The 24,077-nt window shown below is 52.8% G+C and overlaps 1 protein-coding gene across 2 annotated transcripts in view; it reads right to left on the bottom strand.

Moving 5' to 3' along the window:
* Nucleotides 1–336: 336 nt before the first annotated feature.
* The window catches only part of IMPACT (impact RWD domain protein), a 28,235-nt gene continuing 4,494 nt past the window's right edge, over nucleotides 337–24,077 (bottom strand). Inside the window, exons 3-12 of one of the 2 annotated variants that reach the window (XM_070421264.1) lie at nucleotides 23,088–23,140; nucleotides 20,809–20,871; nucleotides 15,664–15,749; nucleotides 11,946–12,068; nucleotides 10,586–10,609; nucleotides 9,406–9,503; nucleotides 8,213–8,286; nucleotides 6,444–6,534; nucleotides 3,723–3,857; nucleotides 337–2,795 (exon numbers count right to left, since the gene is read on the bottom strand). In XM_070421264.1, the coding sequence (XP_070277365.1) occupies nucleotides 2,727–2,795; nucleotides 3,723–3,857; nucleotides 6,444–6,534; nucleotides 8,213–8,286; nucleotides 9,406–9,503; nucleotides 10,586–10,609; nucleotides 11,946–12,068; nucleotides 15,664–15,749; nucleotides 20,809–20,871; nucleotides 23,088–23,140 (816 nt within the window). In that variant the 3' untranslated portion in view covers nucleotides 337–2,726. The remainder of the gene's footprint in view (nucleotides 2,796–3,722; nucleotides 3,858–6,443; nucleotides 6,535–8,212; nucleotides 8,287–9,405; nucleotides 9,504–10,585; nucleotides 10,610–11,945; nucleotides 12,069–15,663; nucleotides 15,750–20,808; nucleotides 20,872–23,087; nucleotides 23,141–24,077) is intronic. The other variant, XM_070421265.1, reaches the window with a different exon arrangement.

Below are 24,077 nucleotides of genomic sequence, written 5' to 3' on the forward strand. Positions count from 1 at the left end.
CAGGGCCCTGCTCAGAGAAACTGAAAGTGGGTCCGCCAGACGGACGTTACACTTTTGGGGGCAGAACCAGGGGAAGGCGGTCGGGGTCCTGTCCACACAGGTCTCCCTTCACCACGACAACCTCAAGGCGGACCTCAGTCCCAGCACCAGAGCCACCGCCGGCCCCCGCGTGCGGTTACAGTAAAGGAAAGGAGCTGGTCACACAGGCGCCTGCACCCAGGGCTCTGCTCAGGGCTGTGCACCGGCGACGCTGCGATCAGAAACCAGCAGTGACCAGTCGGTACTGACGATACAACCCGGAAGGCAGAGCAGGATGCACCATAAGAAACTAAGCCGTAGAATAGTATTTATTGAAATGGGAAAATGTTAACAATATACTTCTATATGAAATATCCAGATACAAAACAGTATGTACAGTTTAATACCATTTTTATGGAAAGAAAAATAGCCTATGTACAAAATCACGCAGACGGAAAAATAGAAGATGCGCGTACCAAATGCGACAAATGCGTCTCCAGACCGTGGAGTGGAGGAGCGTGTCCCCCCCCCCACCCCACGCTCAGCCCTGCCTCCTGCCCGTCTTCCCGCTGTGAGCACTTTGATAACTTCTCTGCACGCCGGCTGTTTCCCGGTCCACGCCTCCAAACCACAGTCGTTGGTCCCATTTAAAATGCAGGTGCCGCCTGCTCCTCCTCTCTGGCACGTGGGGAATACGTGCAGCTCGTACAACGTGCCATAAAATATGACTTGGAGAATTTGAAAACCTAATCGAGATAAACTTTTTTGTTAATCCTCACCCGAGGATATTTTTCCCATTGGTTTTCAGAGGGAATGGAAGGGAGGGGAGGAGAGAGAGAGAAACATGGATGTGAGAGATACATCGATCGGCTGCTTCCTGCAAGAGCCCCAATACTGGGTGGGGACTGAACCTGCAACTCAGGTACGTGCCCTTGACTGGGAATCGAACCCTTGACCCTTCAGTGTGAGGACCACTGACCCAAACTGGCCTGGACTGGAGATAAATTTTTTCAAAATTATATTCTTACTTATTTCAGAGAGGAAGGGGGAGGAAGAGAGAGGGAAACATCAATGATGAAAGGGAATCATTGATTGGCTGCCTCCTGCACGTTGGACCGAGCCCGCAACTCGAGCATGTGCCCTTGACAGGAATCGAACCTGGGGCCCTTCGATCTGCAAGCCGCCGCTCTACCCACTGAACTACACTGGCCTGGACTCAAGATAAACTTTTAAATAGAGAAAAACAGATACGAATATTGGAAAGGGGTCCATACACATAGACAGTGAGATTCTCCTCATTAACTAGCTGCCTGGGCAAAGGACATTAGGTGCCATAGTCAGGAAAATGTGGTTCATGATTCTGTAGAAAGAAGCAAAAATCAGATTGCTTTTAAAGAAAAATGAGATCCCAGAAATAAAGGTTTTCTAAAAGACCTAAGGAAATATTAGCTGAATCAGCAAGAAATTCGATCTGGTGGCACAGAACCATGGACTGGCATTTACTTTTGTGCAGCACCAAATTCCGTTTTATGGCTCCTACCACGGGCCTGATGTGCCAAAATTGTGAAATTATGTTCATGCTAATTGGTAGTTTTTAACTTCAATTTTTTTACGTTAATATAGGACATACTGAATTTTACATGGAACTTGATGTGTTCTATCTAAATACATATATGTCACCCTCTGATGACAATTGATAACTGGCAACATTAAACATGTACAACAAATACAATTCAGATCTTATTTCTCAGAATCCATCCTAGCAGAAAGCTATTCTTATTAAAAACACCAAGTAAGGGCCCTGGCCGGTGTGGCTCAGTGGATAGAGCGTCGGCCTGCAGACTGAAGGGTCCCAGGTTCGATTCCGGTCAAGGGCACAGGCCCGGGTGGCGGGCTCGATCCCCAGTGGGGGGCGTGCAGGAGGCAGCCGACCCATGATTCTGTCTCATCACGGATGTCTCTCTCTCTCCCTCTCCCGTCCCCTCTCCTCATCAGCCACAGCCTCGCGCCCAGCACAGCCTCGTTCCCCCGTGGGGGTCACAGGAAAGGGACTTGCGGCTGAAGAAACAGAACGGACACATCTCGGGGCGGGAGGAGCTCCTGGCACCACGTTCACCGCTTCACATCACGAGGACGAAACCAAAAGGCGGGGACGGGAAAAACCGCTTTCTGAAATTCAGTCACCCACCTGCAGCAGGGACTGAGGCACACACTCCTGCCAGCACGGGTGTGACAGTCGCAGACACGCCCGCGTCCGCCTCGCCATCCTCAGGGGCGACACGCTGAGGACTGAAACCACAGGAGGGAACCCTCCCGGGTCCGTCCTCGGCGAGTCCTCCCCACGAGCAGGAAGAGCAGCGCGAGGCGTGTCCCTCAGCAAAACGCGCCCCGACGAGAAGCAGGCGCTGCCGCTCCTCCGGAGACCGTGCTTCCCACGGACAAAGGCACTGACATGGCCGAGGCGACCCTCCAGGCGCCGCCCCGGCCGCTGCTGCCTCCCTCCCGCGGGCGAAGTGGCGGTGAAGCTCCAGCGCGTGCCCGGTGCTCACAGGGCCTCTGGTGCTGGCGGGTGACATGACCAGGGGAGGAGATGGCGCTGGTGTCGTGATGAATGGCTTCGGGGCCGCAGGCCCCCGTGCACAGATGTCTGATGAGTGAGGGGCCTGCATCTGGTCACGGGTAAGCTGACCGCTAAGCCGTATCGGCTGCTAATGTTCACTCCTCTTCTTGTCCTTCCTCACTTTTTTGTTCTTTCCCAAAGCCTTCGACGATTCCTCCTGGAAAAGAGAGAAAATCAGTGTAGTCTCCCTCCCCCCCGCCACCCCCCCTACCCCCATGTACACGAAGCTGCTGGCTTAGGAGCCTTAAACCGAATCCCTAGAGTCTGTACAATAGTGGACGTACAGCTACTTCCCTCTGTGCCGTCTCCTGTTTTATCCAGCACTTCTGTTTACCGTCCGTCCATGTACACATTTACAAAATGATCGACAATAATCAAGGAAAACACTCATTCACCTAATAGATTTGTGTTTAAATAATTTCAGTATTATTCTTTGTCCACTTTAAAAAAAATGTTTTTATTGATTTGAGAGAGAGAGGAAGAGAGGGGGATAGAAACATCAATCGGCCGCCTCCTGCACGCCCCCTGCTGGGGGTGGAGCCGCAACCCAGGCCTGTGCCCCGACCGGGAATCGAGCCGGGACCTCCTGGTGCTGGGTGGACGCTCAACCACGGAGCCAGCGGCCAGGCTCTAGTGTCCGCTTTGTAAAGTAAAGCAGCCGAGTTTAAAAACAATACAAGTGAACGTAGTTACAAAATATGAAACAGAAGCCTCCAAACGTAAAGGGAGGAGGCAGGAAAGGCCTGCCTGGGAGAGCAGCCGCGGCCGTGACAGGAAACGTGGATTCCGTGGCCGTTTGAGGACCCAGGTCACACACGGCTCAGCCCCGGCCTCGGGGATGGAAGCCACTGGCCTGAGGCTCCGTAAACTCCAGGAGCGTCTGGCCTGAGGGCCCAGGAGGGAAGTCCCCGCCCAGGGTCTGCACTGGCCTCCACCGGGTTCTGCCTGGGACCGGTCTGCGGCTCCCGGGCCAAGGTTTCCCGACACCACCCGATGCTGACCGCGCGGAGCACGTCCTCTGGTGCTGGCAGCCCCGGCGGAGGGAGGAGAGGGAGGGGAGGTGGGGAGAAGAGGGGGCGCTCACCGGCGAGCCCACGTAGCTCCTCTCCACCAGGATGCTCCGGGCGCAGTTGTTGATGTGCTTGAAGCGGTCGGGCCCCAGCAGGATGCCGCCGTACCAGCGCGACACCACCACCAGCACGTTCCGCACGTTCAGGACCTGCGTCCGGCAGATCGGACAAGAGAGGGCGCGGGTGAGCCTGGCAGCACTGACCCTGCGCAGAGGCGCCCCGACGCACATGGCGGACGCACTGAGGGGGCGAGGGAGACGCACGGCCCAGGGGACAGGAGGGGACAGACAGGAGGGGGTTTGGAAAAGGAACCCCTGCTCCCCGGCCTTCAACTTGCAAACGCTGGGCCCGGGCGTGCGGGGGAGACCGGCAGGCGGGTCCCAGTTCTCGAGGCTTCCACCAGAACAGCTGTCTGGGGCCTTCACCCTGGGCCACACGGACCTGCTTCCTGGGCCACACGAACCTGCGGCCAGAGGGCACGGGCTGCGGAGGCCTCGCTGGCGCTGCCCACACGTCTTCCTCGGCCAGACGTGTGCCCAACGCGCCCTAAGGGGAGGCTCGCTGGCCCACAGGCCTGACCACACAGAGTCCCCTCCAGGGCGTGAGCAAACCTCACACAAGAGCGGAAAACACTGCCGCAACCACCTGGGGAGAGAACAGCCCCTCTCAGAGCGGGGCCATCTGCGATCACAGATGGGGGGGGCGGGGGGGGGGCGGGCATCCAGCCGCACGAACGAGAAAGGGCAAGATGAGCAACTGAACGGACCGGAGACCACCTGAGAGGAATCGCTAAAACCACCATTAACTCGCAGACCCAGGAAATGGAGGAGATACTGCACCCACGAAACCAGAACCGCACAGCACAGAAAAGGAAAAACAGGAAAAAGGAAAAGCAGAGGGGAGCTGTTATAATTATACTAGAGGCCCAGTGCACAAAAATTTGTGCACTCTGGGGGGTGGGGGGTCCCCCAGCCCGGCCTGTGCCCTCTCGCAGTCTGGGACCCCTCGGGAGATAACGACCTGCTGGCTTAGGCCTGCTTCCAGGTGGCAGAGGGCAGGCCCAATCCCTAGGTGCAGCCCCTGGTCAGGCTCAGAGCAGGGCCGATTGGGGAGTTGGGGTGCCGCCCCGTCATGCACAGAGCAGGGCGGATCTGGAGGTTGCGATGCCACCCTCAGTCACGCTCAGGGTAGGGCTGATTGGGGGGTTGGGGCACCGCCCCCTATCACACTCAAGGCAGGGTCAATGGGGAGATTGCGGCGCCACCCCATGTCACGCACAGAGCAGGGCCCATCAGGGGGGTTGGGGCTCCGTACCCTGTCACACACAGAGCAGGGCCGATAGGGGAGTTGGAGCACCGCCCCCTGTCACACACAGAGCAGGGCGGATAAGGGGGTTGGGGCGCTGCACCCTGTCACACTCAGGGCAGGGCCAATGGGGAGGTTATGGCTCTACCCTGTCACACACAGAGCAGGGCCCATGGTGGGGGGGAGGGTTGGGGCACCACCCTCTATCACCCACAGAGCAGGGCCGATCAGGGGGTTGGGGCACTGCACCCTGTCGAACACAGAGCCGCAGGGCAATCAGGGGATTGGGGAGCTCCCCGCTATCGGGCACAGAGCAGGGCAGATAGGGAGGTTGTGGCCCCGCCCCCTGTCACACACAGAGCCGCAGGGCGATCAGGGGGTTTGGGCGCAGCCCCCTGTCACGCTGATCCCGGTGCCAGGAGCCTCGCTGCTCCGCTGATCCCGGTGCTGGGAGGCATATTACCCTTTTACTATATAGAATAGAGGCCTGGTGCACGGGTGGGGGCCAGCTGGTTTGCCCTGAAGGGTGTCCTGGATCAGGGTGGGGGTCCCCACTGGGGTGCCTGGCCAGTCTGGGTGAGGGGCTGAGGGCTGTTTTCCAGAAGCGGGTGACTGAAGCTTCCAACCGCTCCTTGTTTTCTTTTTTTTTTTTTATTCTGGGCCAGCTTTAGCTCTGAGGCCTTGCTGCTGAAAACATCGATACAATGTTGCTAAAGCCTGGCTGAATGAAAGCCGGTTTCTGGGGTTTTGTTTATCTTCTTATTTGCAACATAGTACATAGTTGCTTAGAGTTGTAGCTCAGAGGCCGGCAAGTCAGGCGGGGAACGTTGGAGTCTGCAGTCACTGCAGCAAGCAAGCCTCATGTTTGCTTCCAGCTGCCTGGCTGCCAGCCGCCATCTTGGCTGACAGTTAATTTGCATATACTCACTGATTAGCCAATGAAAAGGGTAGTGGTCATACGCTAATTACCATGTTTCTCTTTTATTAGTGTAGATAATTAAACGCACGGCTGCTAAAACAAATGTTAGGAGACCATCAAGAACATGTCTCGGAACACCAGGCAACGAGATGGACAACTTCATAAGGAAAGAAAGATCCTGGATCCATTCAGAAGCCCTGATAACCAACTTCCAGGAATTGCACAGACAGAACGCGAAAATAAAGGGAGGAAATTGTCAGAAAACAAAACAAGAAGGTCCCATGGCTGCAGACCATCTCCTGTGGCCGCGAGGAAAGGGCTGGGAGACCGAGACCTGTACCAACCCTGTGCCTTCTGCCCTCCCCCAGGGGGTGGCATCTTCTCGTCACCGTTCAGAAACTCCCAATGAACCCACACGTCCACTACAGAGCGACCGAGGGCTGGTCCCTCGCAGGAGGGAGCCCGTGCTGCTGGGGAGCTCAGCCCGAGACGGTCAGGACTGGGGACCCACCTCCATGAGGTGCAGCAGGCGCCCGCCGGCCGCCGTCTCCCCGTCATCATCGTAGTCCTGCAGGAAGGTCTGCTTGTCCTCACAGAATATTCTGGAAACACACACAACAGCGCTCACACCTCGAAACCTCAAAACACTTCGTACGAGTTGCAATTTACTTCCCAAACCAGCATATCTGCTTCTAAAAACCCTTCTTGAACTACACGAGGTGTGTGTTCACTGTCATTCACCATCTGGTACGTTCGCGGCTCTTCTCTATAACTAGAGGCCCAGTGCACGGATTCGTGCATGGGTGGGGTCCCCTGGCCTGGCTGGCAATCGGGGCTGATCAGGGCTGGCCAGTCGGGGGGAGGGACCGCGGGAGGTTAGCCGACGGCAGGAGGTTGGCTGTGGGAGTGCACTGACCACCAGAGGGCAGCTCCTGCATTGAGCATCTGCCCCCTGGTGGTCAGTGTGTGTCATAGCGACCAGTTATTCCCAGTCGTTCTGCTGTTAGGGTCAGTTTGCATATTACCCTTTTATTATATGGGATAGAGGCCTGGTGCACGGGTGAGGGCCGGCTGGTTTGCCCTGAAGGGTGTCCTGGATCAGGGTGGGGGTCCCGCTGGGGTGCCTCGCCAGCCTGGGTGAGGGGCTGATGGCTGTTGGCAAGCTGGCCAAGTCCCCCAGCGGGAACCCTCACCCCATGGGGGTGTGGCCAGCCTGGGTGAGGGACTGAGGGCCATTTTCAGGCTGCCCACAGCCCCTTCAGGGTGGGGGGGTCCTGCTGGGGTGCCTGGCCAGCCTGGGTGAGGGGCTGAGGGCCGTTTTCGGGCTGGCCACGCCCCCCGGCGACCCAAGCTCCCAGCCTCTCCTTTTTTTCTTTTTTTCTGGGATTTATTTATCTTCTATAATTGAAACTTTGTAGTCTTGAGCGGAGCCCAGGGCCAGCCAGGGCAGGTGGGAAGCTTGGCTACCTCCATCACCAGGGGCAACCCAAGCCTCCTGCTTGCTCCAGCTCCCTGGCCGCTGCCATCTTAGTTGGGTTAATTTGCATACTCACTCCTGATTGGCTGGTGGTCATGGCTTGTGGGTATAGCAGAGGGATGGTTAATTTGCATGTTTCTCTTTTATTATATGGGATAGATAATGAAACAGAAAAAACTACCCTATCCGGTTTGGCTCAGTGGATAGAGCATCGGCCTGCAGACTGAAGGGTCCCAGGTTCGATTCCGGTCAAGGGCATGTATCTCGATTGCGGGCATATCCCCAGTAGGGGGTGTGCAGGAGGCAGCTGATCGATGTTTCTCTCTCATCGATGTTTCTGACTCTCTATCCCTCTCCCTTCCTCTCTGTAAAAAGCCAATAAAATATATATTTAAAAAAATAAAAGAAACAGGAAGAACTAAAACCAACAGGAAACGGTTAAATAAAATGTAGTTTGCAACCTCAGACAACTATTAGTCAAGCATTAAAATGTTCACAAAGCAATGTAAACAACATGGAAATTTGTTTTTGTACATTAAGAAAAAAATGTGGTACTAGGGCAAAGCATTGAAAAGATAAACTTTGCACAGAAAGGACAGAAAATGTATCACATACTATTGGTGCATTTAATGGTAGAAAACAGCTGATTTCCCCTGATTTTTTTTCTTTTCTGCAGTTTCTGAATATTCTACAAATGATTGCTTTTGTAATGGGAAGAATACATGATAGTTGTTATTGTTTATAGTCATGCACATTTCTCCCGTCTTTACGAACCGCAAGCTCCTGGAGGCGCGCTCACTCACCGGTATGCGTAGATGTTGTGGGTGGCGCTAGCGATTTTCTTGTTCTCATATAATTTGGCAAGAACCATTTTCACCTTAAAAAGAACAGAACATGAATAAACAAATGTGCACATTTCACTTTCTCTATAAACAAACACTAGGAAACATCTTAAAGCTGATGTAAGCCCTGCAGGTGGCATAGAATTTACGTAAAGAATCTTCTACGGCCGAGAAGGCCACTGCCAAGCTTCCTCCTCATTCAGGGCAGAGACCAGTGCTCACGACGGAATGAACATGACAGACCTGGTTTCTAAACACCAATTATCAGAAAAACACTTGAGCACTGACCATGCCTCGTACTTAAACAGGAACATGTTTCCCCGTGTAGAGAATTCTACATGTAAATACGAGAATTTAAAAAAATGAGCTCTAAAAGTTTACACATTTACGCATCTGGGATGATAGATGCACCGTAATGGTGTGTCCCACAGCCTATAAACCAGAACGCTCTCTGGGCTCCTGCACGGCCACGGGGAGTGACGTGAGCGAGACTTGAGAGATGTGGTCATTTCTGTGTCCAAAGGGAAGAGGGGCAGGAAGGAGCCGCCTGCTTGGAGGACACGGTGTGTGCGGAGGGGCCAGGTTGGCAAGCGAAAATAAAGACGCTCAGTTCAATCGCAACTTCAGGTCAATCACAGTAACCTCAGTGTGAGGGGTCCCGTGTAGTGATGTTGATCTGACTCCCAATGTATTTCACCCGCAGCCCCAGCAGAGGCATCGAAGAGGAAGGTTCGGGCCTCGCTGGCGTGGCTCCGCTGGCGGAGGGCTGTCCCACACGGGCCTGGACCGGAATCGAACCCACAACCTCCTGGTGCACAGGATGAGGCTCCAACCAGCGAAGCCCTGGGTCAGGGCTCATGTAATTCTTTTTCGCCATGAAACGTAGTAATTTCTGCGGCACCACATGGGTGTTCGTTTGAGGGTCAGCCCCAGTCAGCGTTTAGATACAATTTAAAAGAGTGACAGAGGACACCGAACGCCCCCCCAGAGTCTCAGCATGGCGGGGGGGGGGGGGGGGGGGGGGGGGAGGTGAGCGAATCGCTTCTCTTACGTAAAAATAACAACAGTAAACGCAAGGGTGTGATTGCAAAGCCACTCGCTGGGACTGCGCTGGGGAAACAGCGTCCCCGCCCCCGAGGGTGCGAGCAGCCCACCTGCTTGGGGCAGACGACGGGAGCCAGGTGCGCCTGGAAGGTGCTCCGTCGGTCGGTGATGGGGACGCCGTGGTCAATTGGCGGCAGCTCTTCCATTTCTGTAAGTTAGGGAAGGAGGTTACTTTTATTTTTAAATTCATACATTCAAAATCTAAAACAATGGCAATGGTGTGGGTGAGGGGAGAGTGGGGAAAGAAATGTACATTGTATGGCAAATCAACCCAAACAGCAATTCACAGTTGCCCATTACATTCAGTTATAATGTTAAGTAAAAAGGCTCCCAATATATTGCACATAAACCCATCTGTCTGATGACTTTCACCTGCGAGAATCGAACCCAGAGGTCACCAGTGAGAGCGGGGGCCGGGGCTCCAACCCCGGACTGTGGCGGCAGCACAAGGTGACACGACTAATTTTTAAGAGTTTAAAAGGGTCTTGAGACCAAAAACACTGACGGCTGCTAATACACCGTAATGTATTCATCCATTCTATTGTTGGTGGACCGATGACACTGGCTGGGAAACCTATGACATTGTTTTATAGCTATAACATAATGTCTTCTGCTAATAAAACTGTTCCTACTTCATAGGGTTGAATTAAACCTATAGCTATAACAGCCTAATATGCTAAGTGTCCAACCAAGCAGTTGACGGACTGGTCGCTGTAACGTGCACTGACCACCAGGGGGCAGATACTCTGACCAGTAGGTTAGCTTGCTGCTGGGGTCTGGCTGATGGGGACTGGGCGAGATGGGGCCAGACACCCCCTGGAGCCGACCTGCAGTCCCACCGACCCCAATCAGCCCCAATCAGGACTGGGTGAGAGCCCTGATGGCCACGATCGCCGGCCAGGTGAAGGGACCCTGCGGGAGGGCCTCTAGTATATCAATAACATGCCACACTGGTGTTCCACGGGGTGTCATCATTTCCAGCTACTCTGCCTCTTAAACAAGTTGAAGAGCCACTAACCTGCCCCCCGGCTGATGAGAACGGGGGGGAGGGGGCAGGAGAGGGTGAAGGGGGATAAATGGTGATGGGAGGAGACTGGACTTGGGGTGGAGAACACACCTACAACACAGAGATGACGCTCACAGTCACAGAACTGTACCCCTGAGACCCACACATGTGATTAAACCAGTGTCACCCCAATACATTCAATTAAGAGAGAGAGAGAAACTTACCAGCCACCCTGGCTGCTGTACCGGCTGCATTTAGGATGGAAAGTTATTCAGGAAAAAAGAATTAAAATGTGTCCCCACTTCTAGCCACTTGGTTGAATCTCACCAAGTCAGTTTGCCTGCAGTCGGTGAACTACTTCAGCGAACACCTGTGAACGTGTTTCTGGGCGGCTGTAAACAGCCCCGAAAACCACTGCTGGTCGTGGCCGGACGAGCACAGACCAGCTTCCCCGGCTGCTCTGCCGCCGACGTCCCGTCCCGGGGAGGGAGGCCTGTCCTAGCCCAGCACGCGGGTCCCTGTGCACTGGCTGCCATGTGCCATGCCTGCGACTGTCACTCTTCTCATGGGGGGGTCCTGTCTCCCAAAGGAAACCTGATGCCAAGGTCACGAAGACGTGACTGAATGAAGCGGGAGCTACGCAGGTCAGAGCCGGTGAGTCCTGGGCCCTCCCCTCTCCCTTCCTCTCCATCCCTCCTCCTAGTCCCGAGGCAGCGGGAGAACCTGAGACGCTCCTGGCACGGGTTCGAGGCCGGTGTGAGGGCACAGGACGCCTGGCCTTCAGAGAACGGTACTCCCTTTGGCCTATCGTGTTTCTATAAGGGATTGAGGAAATGGACCATTCGCTCAAAAATGTAAAATGCTAAATGGGCCCGGCCGGCGCGGCTCAGTGGGTGAGGGTCGACCTATGAACCAGGTGGTCACAGTTCGATTCCCGGTCAGGGCACAGGCCCGGGTTGCGGGCTCGACCCCAGTGTAGGGCGTGCAGGAGGCAGCTGGTCCATGGTTCTCTCTCATCGTTGATGTTTCTCTCTCCCTCTCCCTTCCTCTCTGAAATCTGTACAAATATATCTTAAAATACTAAAAGGGAACATACTTTCTGATGTTAACATACAGCTGATTCTCCTTTCATACTAGATCATGGAACAAATTTGCTTACGCAGAAGCTAAAATGTCAAAGGCATTTACTGGCCTCATTCAGTGGCTGTACTTCCAATGAGGACATTTATTCTGTGACTTTTACCAAAATTTATCGCTGAGATGGCAGGAGGCCGCTGAGAACTTCAAAGCAGAAAAACGTGTGTGAATTGAAACGTGAATTAAAAACACAGCTTTTCTTAGTTTCCACCTCTCCCATCACTATACAAAACTCTAAAAAAAAGAACTTTCTACTTTCTTCCTCCCCATCCGACAGACCCAGCCAACACCAGACGACCAGCAGGCGGGAAAGACAAGAACGCATTTTCCTGCATATTAATAACTACTTCCCAACATGTGCGAGTTCACTACACGTCGACCCATCCCCAACCCACTCCCAGGATCACCGTCCACCGTCTAGAGACACAGCTGGTCAGCGCCACGGACCTGGCTGACTGTCACCGACGTCCAAGCCCAGCGCTCGCCCTGGGGTCTCGGGCTGGCACGCCACGAGGACATCGTCTTCACTCTCCACGTCTTCCTCCTCCGTCGTCTTCTTCACCTCTGGGCCTGTGGGACAGGAGACACTCGAGTGATCTATGCAGAAGTCAGAAATGACACTAAACACGGACTCGCAGGCTCTGAACACGTCCTTCGGGGGAAGGAAGCAGGGCCTCAGCCTCGGACACCAAAGGCCGTGGGGTCGTCTGTGATTCCAGAGGTTTAAGCGGCTCCGAGAAACACGCGAGCTTCTCCAAGGCCCACGGGACCCGCCCCGGGACCGTCAGCAACAGCAATGGCAGCGCGAGAGTGAGCCCCGGACCGCAGGGACACTCGGGCCGCAGGGACACGCGGGCCGCAGGGACACTCGGGCCGCAGGGACACGCGGGCCACAGGGACACGCGGGCCGCAGGGACACTCGGACCGCAGGGACACGCGGGCCGCAGGGACACTCGGGCCGCAGGGACACGCGGGCCGCAGGGACACGCGGGCCGCAGGGACACTCGGGCCGCAGGGACACGCGGGCCGCAGGGACACTCGGGCCGCAGGGACACTCGGGCCGCAGGGACACGCGGGCCGCAGGGACACGCGGGCCGCAGGAACAGAAATCAGCAGAACACATGGAGGAGACCGCCCTCCTCACAGAGGGTCCCGAGGGACGAAGGCAGGAGGACAGGGTCCACCCGCAGCAGGAAAACGCCTGCCAGCTGTCCTCAGTGCTGCTGACCGGACACCCCGTGAGCGCTCACGCCTGCGAGGGGCGTTTGAGGGGACGGACACCCCATCCCCACAGCGTCCCTCCCGCGGGACTCGTGAGACAAGGCAACGACGGTGGCGTTGACGGTAAGTTTCACGCCCGTTGGCTCGGCCACAGGACCCGGAACCCGGCCAAGCTCTGTTCTGGCTGCTCCTGTGGCGGCCTGTCCGGGGGGAATCCTCACTCCGAGCAGACGCTCAGGAAGCAGACGGGCCCGACAGTGAGAGCCGCCTCCTCCAGCTCAGGTCCTAGCGGGAGGGGGGACGGCCCAGCACAGGGAGCTCGGGGCTGCGCCTGCAGACGAGCTGCCGCCTCAAGTCCTGCCTGGGCCCGGCCTGCCCTGCGGGTTTGGGACTTGCCAGACTCCAGAATGGTGAGCCAGGTCCTTAAAATAAACCACTCTCCCCCTCTCCCTCTCTCCCCCACCTTTTTCTCCTTCTCTCGCTCTTGTTTTTAAACACACACACACACACACACAAGCACTCACACGCACACTCACACACGCACTCACACTCACACACACATTCACACACGTGTGCACACACTCACACACATGCCCACACACGCACACTCACACACATTCACACACGTGTGCGCACACACACGCATTCACACGTGTGCACACGCTCACACACACGCCCACACACGCACACTCACACACATTCACACACGTGTGCACACATGCGTGCACACACACGCACTCACACTCACACATTCACACATGTGTGCACACGCTCACACACACTCACACTCACACACATTCACACACGTGTGCACACACGCGTGCACACACACACGCGTGCACACACACACACGCGCGCGCGCACACACACACACCCCTCCTATCGGTTCTGTCTCCAGAGAACCTTGACTAAAGCAGGGACTCTGCAGTGCTGACCTCTGGCCAGGGGTCAAGGTCAAGATCACCAACAATAAGCACGCTGATGCCATGAGCCCCTCGATACAACGTGCTGTGAAGGACGCCGTGTCGCTCCTGTGGCACGACTGCCCGAGTGCCCAATCCTACTCCAATCGGGAAAATAACAAACAAACCCAAGTTGAGGAACGTTCTAGAAAACAGGCAATCGCTTCTCTTCAAAAGTGTCAAGTCATCAAAAGTCACAAAAGTCAAAGGAAGATGGAGGCAGCGTTGAGAGGCCAGGAGAGAGGAGGAAACAGGCACCAGGTCCTGTCGGGCCGAAGAGCCGGAAGGACATCCGCGTCAGAACCAGTGAACCCGGAGCCAGCTCCTTAGCGGACCCTCGGCCATAGCTTCCGGGTCCGGACAACGACACGAGGTCGCGTCTGAGGTTGTGGGGGGAGCAGGGTGAGAGGGGCATGCTCTTTGCGTCATTTCTGCAATTTTCCTGTGCGTCTAAAATTAGCTCAAAATTTTAAAAAATTGTTAACAGTTGTATACAATTACTTCAAAATTTAATGCTTCTAAAGTAGAAAAAAACATGAAATAATAAACAATAAATTTCTCCTGAAGATTAACATTGAAATCAAATCACACTCCTTGTCACGGGGGAGCAGGCAGGAAAGCCCTCCTGACCCCCTGCCTGGCCCAGCCCTCAGGACCCCCTCTCCCCCAACGTGATCTACAAACCGTTCCTGATCAAACATCCCAAACAAAAGGCCTGAAAAGCATGAAGTACACAGAACACAGCAACAGCTTTAACATCGGAAGAGTGGCCGACTCCATTATGGATAAGGTGGAAAAGGGGAAATACCTTAAGATCAATAATTTCTTAAGTTTCCTGAGGTGAGTGATCCCACAATTCTAGAGCCCCACATTGTAACGGGCGGCACCCCTTTCCTGCAGCCCTTCCCACCCCCCCACGCCCCCCACCTCTAGGATGGGGGCTGGCACATCCGTTTTGTTTTTAGATGACTTTCCCCTTCGATGCCCTGAAATGCTGTGCATTCGTTTATGGAGCAGAAAGCATTAAGGAAAGTGCTTCAGAGAAGATCGTCAGCGGACAGAACGGCCTCACACTATTCATTTCTCTGCTGAAAGGAGCAGTAAAAGCGTTTGCTTCTGTAGGAAAACAGTGAAATGCCCTGGAAAAAGGCACCCTTTGACTGACTTCCCCAAGGGAGGCCTAAGTAACTCGTTCTCTGTACTGACCTTCTAAAACATTGGTCATAAACTCATGTGTGTGTTTTTTATCCCTGTTTTTCCAAACTGAAAACCATTCTATCAGTGATAACAATAAAACTCTATTTGGAAGTAAGAGTCGGGTTAGATCGTTACTGTCCTCTCGAGAAGGTTTTTGTGGAAAGTAAAGAAAAGATTAGCAGAGCGAGCAGGAAACGTGAGGAATGCCCACAATGTCACAGACTTAATGACCCAATAGAAGGAAAACAGCAATAGAGCAGAATCTGAACGTTCCAATGTCCTGAAATCAGAGAGCGGTCATAGCTGCACAACCATGAAATATACTAAAACCACTCAATTACACAGTTTTAAAGGGTGAATAATTATGGTAAGTGAATTACAACTGAATTTGAAAATCAATTTTCAAAGTCAATTTTTATATCCTTACTGTCAGTATATTTTTCAAAGTTTTTTTTTCCATAAGCATTTCTATAAACATAATGTCTAGCGTATAGTCTAGTAACTCATGAAGAATGTTACATGGTACATATTACCTTAACAATAATCAAAGAAGAGATTTTTTTTTGATCCATAAATTTTATTTAACCATAAAATTATATTTCTATAAGACTATATTAAACCAAAGAACCATAATTACATGAGTAAATGAACTTTCCAGAAAACTTATATTATATGTAGACCATAGAACAGAATACAGACTGTAATTAAAAACTTCAAATAGAATATACATGTGAAAATGTAATTACTGTAAGGAAAATGGCACTGATAATATTTTTCCATCCTACCTGGTTCTGTCATCTGAGATTTTTGTATTAGGACATCTCTTATTTTCTCCACCCACAGGTAAAGAATACTTTCACCAATATTCTGTCTAAACAAAATTCAGGGGGGAAAATGTTATTTAAAAACATTTCCTTCTCAAATTCAAAAAAATACAGACATCTTTACAATCTAAGAAATTACACGCATCTAGCCATGCCTTTTAAAGAAGAATTTATAAAGACATGAGATTTAGTAACATTTATGAATGAATATTTAATACAGTTTATACCAACATTAAAAATTCCCACTGGCTCCAAAATTAACATTTCTTAGTTAAAACAAGCAGAACTGTGGCACCCAAAGAAGAGAAAGAAAACGTATGAACTTGCACTGGAGAGTGAGACAGATGTACATGCGATTTAATTTCTCAGTATCTATGTCTGATCACTGCTTGCCCTTCTACACTTTTTGAACAATTTGAAGCCACGCCTGGGTCCGCTTCTCATTGGTCATGCTGATTCCCACCAAGGATGAAAGCATTCGAGAACTCCCTCAGGGAGCCAATTCACAGGCCTAAACAGCACATCGATGAACAGTTTTATGTTCACACTAGAGGCCCGATGCATGAAATTCGCACGGCTAGGGTCCCTAGGCCTGGCCGGCGACCAGGGCCGATCGGGGCCTTCTGGCTGCTGGCCGGGGCCTCCCTTCATTCCATGCTGCCCCCTGGTGGTCAGCGCACATCATAGCGAGCCATCGAACTCCCGGTGGTCTCCCAGCTGAACTCCCCGGGGACACTTGGCATATTAGCCTTTTATGTGTATAGATTTTGTTTTTGACAAAATGTTCCACTGCCCAAGGTGGTTCATTTGGTTCCAAACACTGCCTGGCTGCCTCAGATCACTAAGTCCATCTCCAGGCTCCCTGAGAAGAAGCGTGTCAGGGTCATGTCCACGAGCAGGTCAGCGAATGGCAACTGCATAGAGTGAAGGCCCAGTGCATGTGCAAGACCCCCAGGCCCGCGGAGGGCGCTGTTGTGAGCATAACGGTTTCCCGAGGAAAACGAAGGTTACTCCTGCCCTTGGACTCCAGCATGCCACCCCAGGGGCGGCCACCTGCCTGTTATCCGGGCCGCAGCTGTGCTTTCTCGTGACAATAGCTTGTTCTTAGCGTCTAACTATCCCCTAGTGTTTGGTTTTCAGACTTTTGCCAGGAAGCCTCTGGCAGAATCAGGAACCAATCAGAACAAACAGAAGCTGTGTCCTCGTGCTGCGGCTCCTCCGCCCCGAGGGTCCGCGAGAACCAGAGCGAGACGCCTGCTTTTCCTCGTGAAGTAAACTGGCGGGAAAGCGCTCCACAGGAAAAGTCTGGACAAAACGCTTCCCAGCCGAACAGAGAGCGAGCTGGTCAAACCCTAACTCAATGACACGTCCCAGTGAGAGGAGCTGCGGGGTTTTAAATGACCCTTTCATTGGACTTTAAGTTAAATGCTGTTGAAACAGACCATCATAAATTCAAATACTTCCTAAAAAATCTAAGCCCTTTCGTTTTCTCTTAACACCAACTGTTCTAAGTATTTTTTTTTTATTGGTTTTTAAAGAGAAAGGAAGGGAGAGGGAGAGGGAGGGAAACATCAATGTGAGACTGAAACACCGACGGGCTGCCTCCTGCACACCCCCTGCCAGGGACCCAGCCCCCAAGCCCGGCAGGTGCCCCGACCGGGAATCGAACGGCAACCTTTTTGGTGCACAGACAACACCCAACCAACTGAGCCACACCGGCCAGGGCTGTTGTAAGTATTTTTAAATGTCATTTACTTTTGGTTTTATTAGAATAATTGTTTTCATATATTCAAAATACCCACATGCAAAATACTTAAAGAAAAATATAAGCAAATCAATCAACATCTACGCAATCACCAAAGCCTCGCTTAGAGCCATCAGTATTTCTTTAAGGGACATTCTTCTGCACGGGCATCCTTGTCCCTTAAAGGCCCTAACCACCTCCCTCAGAGTCACCGACTGCTCTCCACCGCCACCCTGAGCACCGGGACATTCATCTCACTCCACACTCCCGCCAACTCACACCACACTCCCGCCAACTCACACCACACTCCCCGCCCAAACTGACTCCACACTCCCCACGCCAGCTCACACCACACTCCCCCCCAGCTCACTCCACACTCCCCCAGCTCACACCACACTCCCCCCAGCTCACACCATACTCCCCCCATCTCACTCCACACTCCCCCCAGTTCACACCACACTCCCCACGCCAACTCACACCACACTCCCCGCCCCCTCACTCCACACTCCCCACGCCAGCTCACACCACACTCCCCACGCCAGCTCACACCACACTCCCCACGCCAGCTCACACCACACTCCCCGCCAGCTCACTCCACACTCCCCCCAGCTCACACCACTCCCCCCAACTCACTCCACACTCCCCCAACTCACACCACACTCCCCCAGCTCACACCACACTCCCCCAGCTCACACCACACTCCCCCCAGCTCAGACCATACTCCCCAGCTCACACCACACTCCCACCAGTTCACACCACACTCCCCTAGTTCACACCACACTCCCAGTTCACACCACACTCCCCCCAGCTCACACCACACTCCCCCCAGCTCACACCATATCCGCCCCAGCTCACAGGCGCTTCCCCGCACACCTGCCTCGTTCACACCTGCATCTGAAAGGGCTGCTGAACTGCAGGCGCCGGTGGCTCCAGGCCTGCACGATGCAGCCGATGCCGTCTCGTTTCCAGGGAACCTGCCCCTCTGGTGACCTGGCAAACACTGAGCTCACCGTCGCCATGGACCCTCCTCGTCAGCCTCACCCGCGTGCCCAGAGCGAGCGAGAGCTGCTACCACCTCTAACACGCTGTCACCGCGCTGGAGCCAGACTTCTCTGCGATTATGTCACAACAGTGGGCTGCGGCTCTTCTTACTTTTCAATTTCCAAACTCCTAATAGAGCGCCCGCAGGCGGGAGCTAATCGATCAATGCTACGAGGACCTGCTAGTGTCTGACTTCTTACCTCCCTAAACTAGAATCCATCTTCCCGTCCGGCAAAAATCAGCCTTGGCATTCAAAATGGTGCTAAATCAATAGGAAATGCAGACAGTCACCATCTTTAGAGCATCATGAAAACATGAACATGCAATACTATATTCATACATTGATCTCATGCTTCATCTCCCAAACACCAATGCTTTCCGCTTGCTGCCCCCCGCTGGGACTTCTATGGAAAACGATGGTTAAACGCTGTCCCACAGAACTTTTAAAAACCGAATCGTCCTTCTATTTTGACTGTGTGAAAACACTGCCAGGGAACGTGGGTTACCCGAGCGCTTTGAACAAAGAGGACAGTCCGACCACGTTCCATCCTGAGAACAAACGGCTCTGTCCTCCTGATGCTGCCCAATCCTCAGTCCACCGCGAGGGAGGGGACAGCAGCTGTGCCCTGGGGGGTGTCTGAGTAAAGGGGTGCATTCTGGGTGGAGAAGGCAGAGGCATGACACTGCACGGGGAGGAGAGTGCAGCTGATGAGGATGACCGACATGACAGGAGCCACGGGGGGAAATGTTCCAGAAAGAGGGAGCGTTCACCCCCCAACTTACAGAGGCCGAGTGAAAACTGAAAAGTGAAACGCAATGACGTCACCCTGGTGGGCAATCCGCATCCTCTGACTGACTCCTTCAATGGAGGATAAACGGGCAGAACCAACGGCTGCGGGAGGAAGCGTGTCGGGCCCAGTGTGGGCGTGGCCAGTGGGGGAGGGACCCGTGTCCCCGAGGAGACGACGGGCGTTTGAACGCTGAGGAGCGGAACCCCTAAGCGAGGCGCCCCTATCGGAACGTCCAGGCTGCGTCCTTCCTGAGGACCAGGAAGAAACACATCACACACTTTTCATTAAGTATTTGGGAGGGAAAGGGCCTGGCCGGGTCCGGCGCACACAGGGAGGGAGCTCCCGCTGTCGCAGGGCAGCCCTGGGACACACAGCGACCTTCCCACTGAGCGTCATCTGTTCTCCTAACTGAGTGCCTCCTACTCAGATGAACCCAAACCACAGTCGCATCTTCTCTGGCCCACATCTCTGCTTGCTCCCTGCCAATCAGCCTCCACACAGAAACAGGAAACCCTGTCCTGCATCCCACACCAACCTTCTCCGCCCCGGGACCAGGACGAGGGCAGCAAGCTGTAACTCGGCCCACAGAGCCTGCGGGCCCCGCCTCCCCCAGGTGACCCCCACAGGCCCCTCTCCCCGCCTCTCTCCCCTTCAGGCCACCATCACCTTCTGCCTGGAGACGTGCAAGCTGGTGACACGGAGCCGCTGCACACGCGTGGCCTTCCCTGGAGAACCTCCACCCACGTGACGCAGCTGTCAGTCAGTCCCTCTCCCTCCCCTCCCACAGCAGGTCTGTCTCCTTGCAGACCTCATCGGCACTGCACACCCATGTCCTCTGTGTCACAGCTGCAGTTTCTCATTAACTTTTACGATGTCATAGTAATGTTTCTCCCACCGGTAAACTCTAGACGCCCTGAAAACGGGCCATGGCTGGTTCTGCTAACGGTGCATCCAGGACCTAGCACAGCGCCTGCCACATGCTATTTGCTGAATGAATGGAACAGTAAAAAATACAGTAGCCCTAGCCAGCTGGCTCAGTGGATAGTGTTGGCCCGTGGACTGAAGGGTCCGGGTTTGATTCCGGTCAAGGGCACGTACCTCGGTTGCAGGTTCCCTGGCCCTGGTTGGGGTGCGTGCAGGAGGCAACCAATTGATGTTTCTCTCTCACCTCAATGTTTCTCTCTGCCTCTCCCTCTCCCTTCCATTCTCTCTAAAAATCAATGGAAAAATATCCTTGGGTGAGAATTAACAACAACAACAAAAAATACAGTATATTTAATAGACCCTAAGTCTTAGGGCATAATACAAGAAAATTCCTATTAAAATGACTAGTTTAATACATAATGATGCTTAGGATTCCGGTGTTATGCGTCTCATTCAACACAGCCTGACACTGAATGTGCATTAAAGTTATGTAAGCACCTGCCAGGACTCTGCAAGCCACCCTCCTCGTTCACGAAAAGGCCCCACATCTCAGTTCCAACAAGAGCCACACGGTCACTCGGAATCGGTTCACTCGCCGTCACTTACATGTAGATCTCCTCCAGGCTGTTCGACAGATCGGCCCGTTCTTGCCCCTTAAGCCAAGGAGCACTACGATGAAAGGAAAGAAAGCAGAGATTACTCAAGGCTTATGTTTACATCTCACACGTAAATTATGGCTTACATCACAAATCAGTTTTATTTCACTTTCAAAAATTATTTTCATTAAAATGTCGTCTTGAGTTATTAGTTCAAAAACGCTTCCTTGGTATTAACTCGTTTAGTCCTCCCAGGAAACCCCGACGAAACCAACACCAATGTTACCCCACTAAAATGTGGTTTAACGGCGGGTGAGCTCAGGGGACACCACGAGCCCGCGGCGTTCACGCCAGGGGCAGAACAGGCTCCGGGGTCTGCCGCCCTCTCGGGTCCCCAGCCCCCCAGCTGGCGTCTCAGAACAGCTGTAACAAACCAGGCGGGTGCCACGTGACCGTAGGAGATGTCAACGTTTTCTGAAGAGGGCACGAGTGTTTACTAGTATTCTATACTTACATCTATCGTTTTTAATAAATAAAGAAGCTTAACAGTACAGGCCCGTTATTAACAACAAATGTTATAGCTGTGGTTTCAAAACACTCATACGAAACGCAATCCCCCTGATAAGTAAAAATTTAGTCATTGGCCCTAGCAGGTGTGGCTCAGTGGATAGAGCGTCGGCCTGCGGACCGAAGGGTCCCACATTCGACTCCGGTCAAGGGCACGGACCTCGGATGCAGGCTCCTCCCTGGCCCGGGCCCTGGTCAGGGCACATGCAGGAGGCAACCCATCCATGTGTCTCCCTCACATCCATGTTTCTGTCTCTCCCTAAAATCAATGGAAAACATCCTCAGGTGAGGATTAACAACAAAAATATTGAGTCATTGAGGTTCAATTCAATTCTGTTCCCAGGGTTTAAACTTCCTAGAAGGTCAGGGGGGCAAGGTCAAGCCAAGGTGACGCACGTCAGCAGGTCAGATTGTGCTCTGGCCTCCAAGAAGTCGGTTCCTCAACAACGCAGGGTGGGAAGGAGCCCCGGGCGCACCAGGGGTGATTCCTGGAGGCATTAGGGGTGATTCCTGGAAGCATTAGGGGTGATTCCTGGAGGCATTAGGGGTGATTCCTGGAGGCATTAGGGGTGATTCCTGGAAGCATTAGGGGTAATTCCTGGAAGCATTAGGGGTGATTCCTGGAGGCATTAGGGTAATTCCTGGAGGCATTAGGGGTAATTCCTGGAGGCATTAGGGGTGATTCCTGGAGGCATTAGGGGTAATTCCTGGAGGCATTAGGGTAATTCCTGGAGGCATTAGGGGTAATTCCTGGAGGCATTAGGGGTAATTCCTGGAGGCATTAGGGTAATTCCTGGAGGCACAGAGGTAATTCCTGGAGGCATTAGGGTAACTCCTGGAGGCATTTGGGGTAATTCCTGGAGGCATTAGGGGTAATTCCTGGAGGCATTAGGGTAATTCCTGGAGGCATTAGGGGTGATTCCTAGAGGCATAGGGGTGATTCCTAGAGGCACAGAGGTAATTCCTGGAGGCATTAGGGTAACTCCTGGAGGCATTTGGGGTAATTCCTGGAGGCATTAGGGGTAATTCCTGGAGGCATTAGGGTAATTCCTGGAGGCATTAGGGGTAATTCCTGGAGGCATTAGGGGTAATTCCTGGAGGCACAGGGGTAATTCCTGGAGGCACAGGGGTAATTCCTGGAGGCATTAGGGGTAATTCCTGGTGGTAGGCTAGGCAGAGGCACGCCAAGGACCTGGGGCTGGACCTGGGGCGGAGCCAGGCCAGAGGAGCTCTCCAGTTGGGGATTTCAGATACCAGTTTGTCCACAGGTCCTGCCCCATCTCTAGGACAATAGTAAGTGACGTACATCACCATGTTCTTATGTAACTGAATTTATTTAAATGCTCACCAAGCCCAAAAGGCATTAATTTCTATATACATTCTGATAAGATACTTTATACGCACAATGTACAGTACACACAATCCTTGGAAAGGATGATTTTTATAAAAATTTAGTGTAGAAAATAGAGCTACATTTACAGGATGGAATACTACTCAGCCGCAAAAAAGAAGGCTGCCGTACCTTGGAGGGACTGGAGAGCATGACACTAAGTGAGATAAAACAGAGACAAGCACCACGTGATTGTACTACAGGTGGAATCTAGTGACCAAATAAACTAACAAAGCAATTGTTCAAAGTAAAATAAAACTATGCTGACTCCGAGACATTAAAGCAAAAACGATACAACAACTGAAAAAGCCAGAAACAGAAACAGAGCTTACTTCAGCTGGTACACGGGGGGCGCGGTGCCCGGGTACCCGTCCGGCAGCATCACCTGCGGAGCAGTTTAAACACAAATGCTTACCTGTCGTGGCTCAAAGGGGTGTCGTTTTAAAGCCAGTCACCAGACAGATCCCAAAACCAAAACACTGTTTGGCGAAGTCCGAGAGACTTCCCGCCTCGTGTTCATGCTTCTACTTTAAAGACGTTGCCAACGATGAGGCCGAATTTTTAACAAGGAATTTACTATTTGCAGAGAAAGTTTAAACGCAACAAAAGTTAGAAAATAAAGATGAAAGCAAAGAAAAACTGAAATAGGGTCGTTACCGTAACCCTAAGTGAATGGAGTGGCATTATAACACGCTCCGGAGATTTTTTTCTGAAGAAATGCTAAAAGAACATTTAATGCTATTATAGCCTGTTAATTATCAGCTAACACTTAGAGAAGCACACAGATCTCTTTGCAAAATGTATTATTACAAAAACAAATACAGTGGGGCCTTGACTTACGAGTTTAATTCGTTCCGTGACGGAGCTCGTAACTCAAATTACTCATATGTCAAATCAATTGTGAACGAGTGAGACACGTGATGCTGGGCTGATGTTGTGACGTTCGCTGCGCCAACTAGTGGTGGGGTATCTGAAGCTGGCTCGTAACCCGAATTTTAGCTCGCAACTCAAAGCAAAAAATCGGCCGAGAGACGGCTCGTATCTCGAAAAACTCGTTAGTCGGGACACTCGTAAGTCAAGGCCCCACTGTACCGACAAAACTCAACTTGGCATCTCTTACGTGGCTACGTACAGGCAGCAATCACAGGACAAGCACTAAGACAGAAGCCAGGCCGATCGGTTCGCTGATCTATCCTGACCACACTGGCTGTTGGTACAGAAACGAGGGCCGAGGCTGGGAACCGCCGAGTCACCAACCTCCTCCTAACCGTCAGCTCTCTCCCAGCTCCACTTGCCCACCAAACGGCAGGAGGCGTGACACG

This window comes from Myotis yumanensis, unplaced genomic scaffold, assembly GCF_028538775.1.
Source record: "Myotis yumanensis isolate MYYU_CA2020_CCGP unplaced genomic scaffold, mMyoYum1.0.hap1 SCAF_7, whole genome shotgun sequence".
NCBI classification, from domain to species: Eukaryota; Metazoa; Chordata; class Mammalia; order Chiroptera; family Vespertilionidae; genus Myotis; species Myotis yumanensis.